At 42.2% G+C, this 10,192-nt stretch overlaps 1 protein-coding gene across 4 annotated transcripts in view; it reads right to left on the minus strand.

Moving 5' to 3' along the window:
* Window positions 1-1,092: 1,092 nt before the first annotated feature.
* Window positions 1,093-10,192, minus strand: part of Mpi (mannose phosphate isomerase) — a 169,035-nt gene continuing 159,935 nt past the window's right edge. For all 4 annotated transcript variants that reach the window (XM_068370558.1, XM_068370559.1, XM_068370561.1 and 1 more), the window contains exon 8: window positions 1,093-2,543. In XM_068370558.1, the coding sequence (XP_068226659.1) occupies window positions 2,307-2,543 (237 nt within the window). In that variant the 3' untranslated portion in view covers window positions 1,093-2,306. The remainder of the gene's footprint in view (window positions 2,544-10,192) is intronic.

Below are 10,192 nucleotides of genomic sequence, written 5' to 3' on the forward strand. Positions count from 1 at the left end.
CTGATTAAAAAAGGACTTGTCTTACATTTGAAGAGACTTGATGACATGATGTCAGATGGCAGTTTTCCTGTTAATAACATCGACCAGCTTTCCAATGAGCAACAGATATGAGTATAATGATAATTAGTTAATACCAAGGAAGGCTATAATTAGATGTTGTTTGACAAGTTCCCTTTTGCAATGCTATCTCATTTCCTCGAACATGGCTAATAGTTGAAGGGTACTTTCCATTCCTGGAGTGCACAATCATCACAGCATGGAAATAAGTATCTACTGGTATCTCTGCTGCTGGTCTTTTGATATCATAACTTTGAATAACAACATATTTTACCCAGTTTATTTCAACATTTGCATGAATGAAAGAATGACTCCATTGGATATTACTGCTCATATTACAAATACAACTTGCTGAAATGTGGATTGACTATCAGCCTAGATCTGTGCCTGAAGAGATGCTACCAAACTGTCCCAAATACTTTATAATTTCATGTAAAAGCATTGTTGAGCAGAATGAAACAAATAGGCATGAACCATAAAAAGTAATCAGTCATACGCATAGCTTTGTTGTATTTAAGTAAAAAGCTTTATTTTCCACGATCATATAAATACTGAGATGGTTGGTAGGATGCTACCTGCACTGAAGTATGCATTTCTCGATTAAAGTTTTTTTATATTTTATCTTTGTAGATTGCCTGGCCCTTGTGGAAAGACACAGGCTCTATCAAATATGAAGACTGTAGCTTTATTTTGAGCCACTAACAGCATGAGCCAGTTTTGATTCTATTGTACCTTGCATGACCTTGCTTGAACCTTTAAGGACACCCAATATGTTATCTGTGTTTGACCTGCAGCAAATTGCAGGGAAGAATGCAATTGAATCTTGTTCACCCCTACCTGCAAGAAATCACTCGCCAGCTTTTAGGAAAAGCCTAACTACCCCAACCAGCAAAAAAAATTACGTCTTGTCCTGATACACAAACTAATATATTTCAACAGTCACAAATAGGTGACCCCAACTTGAGCTTGAAGGTCAAGTTCCAGCCAGATATCCTGAATTCCAACCTATGCGACTTCCATACTTGCATCTTTCCCAGACTGGCATTGGTGCATATGTAGAGGTAATTTTTCTTGGACATGTAGGTAAGATTTTGTTTCCAAAAATCTTTTTGTAAACAGTTACCTTAAAATAGCCTTCCAAAAGGTATCCTTTAGTTTCAAAATGCTATCCTAAGTTTATCAAACACTGTTTACTGTGATCTGTAACTCAAAGTTTATCAAATGCTGTCTACTGTGCAGTGCAGTTATGTCAGCTGATACTAAACTGAAATACTACACCATGCTATACGACTGACATAGTATAAATGTAAAAAATTTACATACCTGATTATTTGTTCAATTAACATCAAATGATAAATTACTTGTTGAAGAGTTTAGTTAATAGAGGAAATGCTATTGCTTGCCTACTTTACAATTCACAAAACAAACCACTCATTCTTTGGCTTTGAGAACAAAAGCTGGTGATGTTTACTTGTTCAACAGATTTAAGATTGTATGGACATATCTTTAATTCTAAGTAACTATGTAGATAATATTCCTAACTATTTTCTTGACCTTGACCTCCATCATCTTTTCTTTTTTTTTAAAGTTTCAAAACCCTTAAAATAAAAATTGAGTAATCCCTTATAGCATTCTATTTCAAAGTTTAAAATAATCATATAATTACATACTACCAGTTGCATATTGTAAACAAAAGATGTACTAGCAAACTACTCACACCATTATTTCTTGAATGCACCCTCTTACCAGAAATAGGATAAAAATATAGCCTGACACTACATACAAAGTGAGTTATCATATAGTAAATACCAGGGATATTTCTTCATTTCTACTAGTTTCCTTCAAGAAAGAAAAAAGGTGTAACCTGGTAAAGTACAGTTTGTTTTTCTGCTTTAGGCTTGCCAGTTGTACACTGCTTAGATGAGTCTCACTGTCTTTTCACAAGAGGGCTTCTTCTCGAGAAGTTCTAGGTCAGCAATAATCAAAATTTTATGCATACATATGCTTTTCTACTAAAAGACAAAAGGTCAGGATCCTAATGTGTAACCTACACACAATACATTATTATGTAATAAATAAAAATTTAATACAGTTTATGATACATGGTTCAATTATCAAGGTTCAATACTGTACTTTCATTAAAACAACTTTCTTCTTAAGTAATTACTACCCTCACAATACATCTGTATATACTCGTACAGTAACACGCCACATAAACCTCTGACAAGTTAGTAAATAATACACATGTTCTAGAGAAGACATAGAGCACGAAAAGCCAAGAATCGAGAATTTCCATCAAACTTTAATAACAATGACTGTTTAGCACCTAAAAATAAGACAGAACCCCGCTGAACTTCAGTTGCTTGAGTTACTTCTCCAGGAGACGGAGGAGAAATAGTTAGGTCTTTTGCTTGCCCTTCAACAATGATGATAATGCTGGCCGAATCAATTGTTCTTAAGGAGTACTCAGGCACACCTTCAGGTATCTGTGTAAGAGTAGCCAAGACAAGAAATCGATTAATAATTCATAACTTGAAAAATGGGAATTTCTCTGTAATGCAAAAACAATAAATTATTGCAACAAATTATATAGCTAAAAGGGGGATACAGTACTTAATTCATTAATACAGTGTACCAATGCAGCAAAAATATAAAAAAAGCAGTATACTGTATAAATAATGTATATATATATAATATATAATACATAATACATACATACATAGATGTAAATATCACCCACGAAAGGCATTTAATACCGAATTCTATCTAGGGAATATATATCCACTTGGAATTCATTTTATGGTAACGTGTGCTTGTGATATATGTTCATTTAAAATACCACGTGTAGCAAACTCACAATTCAGCTATCATGGTGGAGATGGGTTTATTTCAAAGTCTATGAACAGATTCCTGAATTTGACAGGAATATGTACGGGGACTTGTCATAAACTTTTATCTCTCTTGATAGCTCAGTCGATAGAGCCGTTGCTGGCATGGTTTCCGGCCCACAGGTGGGGGTTCGAATCTCTACCCGGCTAGAAGCTGTTACCATAAAATGAATTCCAAGTGGATATATATTCCCAAGATATAATTCGGTATTAAATGCCTTTCGTGGGTGATATTTACATTGATTAAAATCATGTGTACTTGTGATATATGTTCATACATACATATATACATATATACATATATATATATATATATATATATATATATATATATATATATATATATATATACAGTAATCCCTTACCTATCGCGGTTAATGGGGACCAGAACCGACCGCAATAGGTAAAAAACCGCGAAGTAGGTTCCCTCCCTATTTTTGGAATACGTACATATTTTTTTGTGTACATGTATATATAATTGATTTTGAGCGAAGTGAAAAATCTACTTTTAGGTGAGATGGCCATGTCGTCCTGATGGAAGGTTCCTATAGGTAGCTTTCTAAGGGATATTTGGCTACAGTGATATTCCCAGAAAATTGACCTTAAGGTCTCCAGAATTCTAACTCCTGGAGTGAATATCCTTAAAATTTCTCTTAAAGATATCACATAATATCAGGGGACGTATATCTTGATACGACACACAGCAATCTTCACCCCGAATAGCGTTTTCGTTTTGAGGGAGAAGAGTGGCGAAAAACAGAAGGGGAGCCATTATCAAGGTTACCCTTCCTCCCGTACTACTACAAGTATCCAAGATGGCATTCATTCCTAGTAACATTGAGCATGGTGCTACAGATATAGTAGTTTCGGGAGGGATCTTGCCTAAGCCTTTTCTATGGAAAAGTAGGGCGGGTCTATCAGGATGACATGGCCATCTCACCCAAAAATAGATTTTTCGCTTCGCTCAAATTCCGTTTTTGGGCTGAAGCCATGTCGTCCTGATGGAAGTTTACCAGAGAATTACTAGAAAGTACTGCATCTGTGGATTTTCATAGGTGCCTTAACCTTGGGACAATTTTTCTATGGTCATCCGGACCATTGAGACAAATGACGTTACCGTTATCCGTCATTACCACTAATCATGGACAATGTTAGTGCTTCCTGGCCCCTGCAGGGAAGAGTCATACTAGACAGTAGAAAAGGGGTCTCAAGGTTTGCATATACAGTATTGTATGAACAAACATAAGTATCAACTAGATATCTCACGGTTTGTATATGTTGTCGGAACGACTAAGTATCAACTATATCCATCGTTTGTAAGCATACAATAATATGAGGTTTACTTAGTTAAATAAGTAAGAGAACTCTGGCATATTTATTGTGCTAATTGCAGGGCGAAATAAGACGCAATTACACTCAAATGGACATTTATTTCGAATAAATGACCAAATGAAATAACGAGTAACGTGTTTAAGGGAATTATACGTACAACGTATACAGAAAATATTTTTCTCCTTGACAGGAAAGAAATGATGAGTGCCACTCTAAATTTGAAAATTTTTGATAAAATTTTCCAATATAATTTTCTGTAAATATTGTATACTATCAACACTGTGTACTATGTACACACGGCACGAGTGTTATCTGTATAATTCCACACCTGAGATTTTGAACAATCTTAGTGTCACCATGGTGACACTCGCTTAAAAGGTATCGCACTGGAAATGTCAACACCTTTTCACCCTAATTGATAGTCCCAATCAATTAACTGTTCATCTTAGCACTAGACGACAGGTTTTAATAAACTACCTGCCGCCACCACATAATGGTGGATTTGCTTTGCTTAGTGTTTGTAGAACACACTGGATGACTTCCATCCAGTATATGAGCGAAGATGCTGAAAGTCCATATACTGAAAAAAGTTCAGTGATGAAGCAATTTTTCTCAGATCATGACCTGCGGGTGTACTGTCAGGATCCGCTCTGCGAATGAAGTAGGTGAGCTTCACCGCCAGTTGTTTTAGGGATAAGTTTGATCCTGAAGTTTCCCCTTTGAAGAGCTGTCCTCCCCTGAAGTCTGAAGTTCTATGAAGATAGACCTTTAAAAACTCTACTGGACACACAGAGACATCTTCCTTCAGAGGGCACATTCTCTAGGGACCCCATCTCTTAGCGGGTAGTTCATTCTTGACGAGAAAGGTTGGATCAGGAAAGAGATTCAGTTCTCCTACTTCTGTGAACTGAATGTGGCCCTCATTTCTTGATAGGGCTACTATTTCACTAACTCTAGCCCCTGAGGCTATAGCGAACAGGAAAATAACTTTCTGGGTTAGATCCTTTAGAGACCAATCTTCATTGTTCACAGATGAAGCATAATGTAGGACTTTGTCGAAGGACCATGAAATGGGCTTCGGAGGAGCTGCAGGCCTAAGTCTAGCGCATGCCTTCGGGATCTTGTTAAAGATCTCGTTCGTCAGGTCCACTTAAAAGGCGTATAGAAGAGGTCTAGTCAGGGGTGACTTGCACGTAGTTATCGTGTTGGCTGCCAGACCTTGACTAGGAAGGTGGATAAAGAAGGACAGAAAGAAGTCCATTGAAATTTCTTTCGGTCCTTTTGCTTTAACAAAAGCAACCCACTTTTTCCAAGACGATTCATATTGTCTTCTAGTTGACTTAAGACTTGTATTCTTCTAAGAAGTCTATACTGCCTCTTGAGATCCTAAATCTTTTCTTAACCGCTATAGTGAGAAAATCATGAGATGAAGGTTTTGGGTTCTCTGTGATGAAGCGAAGACAAGTCAACTTTTGAACCTGTTGAGATAGTGCTGGGTTTGGTAAAAATACCGGCCTCAGCCTCAATTCCATCACTAGGGGGGACCAGTTGCTCTTGGGCCACTTGGGGGCCACTAAAGCTGCCGTTCCCTGGAAGGATCTCAGCTTGTTGAGGACCTTCAGCAGGAGATTGGATGGAAGAAAAAGGAAAATCCGGGTCCATTCGTTCCAACCTAGGGAAATGGCGTCCGTTGTTTCCTCTAGAGGGTCCTCGTATGGGGCTACATATCGAGGTAGTTTTTTGATGTTGCTCGTCGCGAAGAGGTCGATCTGCAGTTCTGGGACTTGTTCCAAGATGGAGGAGAATGAGTCTGCGTCTGGGGACCATTCTGACTCGATTGGCTTGAGCCTGGATAGAGCGTCCGCTGTCACATTGCAGAACCTTTGTAAGTGAACTGCTGATAGGTGCCATCTCTCTAGACAAAGGATGGCTAATATCACATGGTTGATATGGAACGATCTCGAGCCTTGTCGGTTCCGACATCTCACTATTACTTCGCTGTCCAAGATCAGCCTGATGTGGACTGATCTGCGAGGGGAAAGTTTTCCCAACGTCAAGAGGACTGCCATGGTTTCCAAAATGTAAGTCCCTTGGACTTTCCTTTGATGGGAGTGAACTCCCCATTCTTCCGTCGAGGCATCCATGTGGATGGTCATCGACGGCAGAGGTGGTTGCAAGGGCACAGTCCTCATTAGGCTCTTGGCCTTCGACTATGGGTTGAGAAGTGATTGTAGTAAGGCCGGTATCGGTCATTTTAGATCTCTTCGAGCGTTTGATGCGTATCTTCTCCAGACTCCTGGCGCATCTTTCAGCTGTGCTCTTAGCACTGGGTCCATTACTGCTGCGAACTGGAGAGAGCCCAGTACTCTTTTCTGTTGGCGTCTTGAAATCCTGTCGGATTTCAGTAGTCTCTTGACAGACCCTGCGATCTCCCTCCTCTTCCCTGAGGGAATGGAGAGAATGTGACCTCAGGTTCCAATGTATTTCCAGCCATTGAAACCCTTGAGCTGGAGAGAGTCGAGACCTCTTGAAGTTGATCTTGCATCCCGGATGTTCCAGGAACTGGATCACTTCTTTGGATGCTTGCAAACAAGCCGTTTCGGATGCTGCCCGCACCAGCCAGTCGTCCGGGTACGCTGCTACCTGAACACCTTCTAGGCGTAGTTGTTGCATGACTGCGTCTGCAAGTTTCATGAAGATACTTAGGGATATCTTCTGTAACTTGAATCCTAGGTAGGAGGAGAGGGGGCGACTGACTAGAAGATGCCAATAGGCATAGAGGGGGGGACTGACTAGAAGATGCCAATAGGCATAGAGGGGGGGACTGACTAGAAGATGCCAATAGGCATCTGTCAGCTCTATCGAGACTGTGAACGCCCCTTTTTGTAACAGGGTCCTTATGTGTTGAAGGATTAACATCCTGAACTTGCTGTTTTCTATGAACTTGTTGAATGGCGACAAGTCTAGAATGACTCTGAGTTTGTCTGAGTCCTTTTTGGGAACACAAAACAGCCTTCCCTGGAATTTGATGGACTTTGCTTTCCTTATAACCTGTATGCTCAAGAGCTCTAGGGTATATTCTTCTAATGCGGGGGTGGAGTGTTGGAAGAATTGAGGAAATGATGGTGGAGACTTGTTCCGTTTCCATCCTAGTCCAATCTTGATTAGGCCATGGGCCCAAGGATCGAAGGTCCAACGATTCTGAAAATGTTGGAGCCTCCCTCCTACCGGAAGCGTCTCCTTGCTTCAATTGACCGGAGGGTTTACCTCCTCGACTGCATCCTCCCCTACCTATTGAGGGATGTCTAGAGGAGTCCCGTCTGGATCCTTTACCTCTCAACCGAAAGGTAGTGGTCTGCCTCTCAAACCCGGGGCTGAATGCTGGTGACTGGGCAACCAGCTGTTGAGGCACCACTTGGAAGGTGGTCTGTGTTTGGGCCACCACTTGGGGGACATCGGTCATGGTGACTGTGGGATGTTGTTGAGCAGGCCGATGGGGAAGTCTAAACTTCTTCGTCTTCCTTTTAGGTTGGGGACCTGCATCCGGGGAAGACTTCCTCTTTGAAGAGATGCTCCACTTCTGGAGAAGGTTCCTATTCTCCGTGATGGCTTTCTCAACTACCACTTTGACTACTTCGTTCGGGAAGAGGTCTTTACCCCAGATGTTAGAAGATATCAGCTTCCTGGGTTCATGTTTCACTGTTGAAGCAGCGAACACGAACTCCCTACAGGCTCTCCTAGTCTTCATGAAAGCATACAGGTCCTTTACTAGGGTGGCCATATGCATTTTGGCCAGGACCATGAGCAAGTCTGGGGTACTTCTTTGACCTGCACACATCTCTATGCAGTTTTGTAGGGATAAAGATGCTGCAAGTCTCTCCTTCGTCTCTTGTTCCTTGCGCAAGAGATAGTCAGAAAGTTTAGGGAGATTCTCGCTAAACTGTCGTCCAGCGTTGTCTGCGTCCAGTTTCCCTACTGAGAAGGTTAACTGGACTTCCTTCCATTCTTTCTCTTGTATGGGCAAGGCTAACAACAGAGGCCTGCACTCCTCTAGTGCAGGGCATGGTTTGCCTGCCTCCACTGCCTTGGCAACAGATTTAAATGCCTTCAACGTAAAGGGGAAGGCTATTGAAGCAGGAGCAAGAAAGGTAGGGTGTTTCTTGCTCAAGGCGGACACTTTCGAAACCGAATAGCCTGCCTTTCTCAGGCTACTCGACAAGAAAGCCTATGCCTTATCGTGGTTGAAAACCATGACCTCCTTCGGTTCTGTCTCCTCTTTTGGTATTGGTTCATGCTCCAGTCGAATGAAGCAATCAGGGTAAGCGTTAAAGCTTGGCCAAAACTGGATGTCGTCTAAAGGGACGGCTCCCATTTTCTCCGAGATGTAGAGTTTGCCATTTATAACCAGCATAAACTCCGCATACCTCCAGGGATTGGTTTTTGAGCAGGTTGGGAGGTCTTGGACTCTGGGTCGCTTGTATGACCCTCGGGGGCGGTAAGTGGAGCTTCACGGAGCTCTCTCTCGATTCTCGCTTCCCTTGCTTTGCCTTGCTTGCGAATATTCTCCATTAAAGCCGCATGATAGGCCAGTGCCTGGCTCATGTTGTCCAATGGAGGGGTAGAAGCTGAAGATGTCAAGGGTAACGGCTCCGGTGCCGGCACAGACGGAAGGAACTCCGACTCGACACCATCATCTTCCAGAGGTAGAGTAGACTCCTCCTCGGGATCATCCTTTAATAGATCCTTTTCAGTTTCCGTAGATACTGTAGTTCATCCAGCATGTTGCCGGCAGGGCCAGCATCTGGTGGCACAGTCCGGTTGGCATGTCGCCGGGTGGACTAGAACTTAGGAAAGACACATACTTGTGTATCCCTCCCAGCCAACTGCTGTGACCTCCCCCACCCACAATATTAAGACTATAGAGTTTCCTGATCTGGGAAAACTCAAAAGAGAAGGGTTCTAACCTCTAGGGATAGAGAAGTGTAATACCAATGACCCCTCTAAAACTATTTAATATTGTAGGGTAAGTTATTAACTGATTTCTAATCAGAGTATTGAAGGAATACTATTCTTTCAATATAGGATTGGTCTCAGCAAAGGACTGTGCAAGGATACACAAGGTATGTTAGGAAATAACTACTGTATAATATATACTATAGTTTTCTGTCTGCAGTATATACTACACTGCAAATATACTGGCTACTGTATACTCATATACTGTAGTTCAGCCGGCATGTTGCCGGCAGGGCTAGCACCTGGCGGCAGAGTCCGGCCGGCATGTCGCCGACTGAGTAAGTACCTGACGGCAGCGGCCGAGCCAACATGCTGCCGGCTGGGTTAGTACCTGGCAGCACTAGCTGACAGAGAGAGAGAAAGCATGGAGTGAAGGGCTGCCTGATTAAAATATATGTTTACAATAAATAAGGGTGTAAGTATGTAGCCTTACCGCCTTCCTCCAGAATGAGGGTCCAAATGGAAGTGGAGAATGCATCATTCAAGCTTCCATCCAGCCACAAGATCCGTTGCCGGCATTGCCGGTTTCAGGAATGTGGATGGCAGTCCAAGAGAGGATTGAAGAACCCTCGGCAGCAGAAGGGTCTCCCACCGGCTGCCGTCATAGCCGGCACAACCTTTCCCGGAGCCTTACGTCCATAGGGGAAAGACTGAGTGACTAAACAGCTGCTTATGTAGGAGCCCGGCCGGCACCACAACCTACCTGGCAAGCGGTGAGATTGCAGGACAATGGCCACAGAATTGCGATGGCTAAGTCATCGCTGAAGGACAGAGAAGGGAAGGGAAAAGGGTCCTGTATCAAGTGTAGAAGGCGGCGGCAGGACTGCCGCCACTTCCACACAAGAGTGAAACAATGTTTCAGTATCGGCGCCATCCTAGGCGGCAGAAGAATATCTATTCTT

The sequence above is a fragment of the Palaemon carinicauda genome, chromosome 3 (assembly GCF_036898095.1).
Source record: "Palaemon carinicauda isolate YSFRI2023 chromosome 3, ASM3689809v2, whole genome shotgun sequence".
Taxonomy (NCBI): Eukaryota; Metazoa; Arthropoda; class Malacostraca; order Decapoda; family Palaemonidae; genus Palaemon; species Palaemon carinicauda.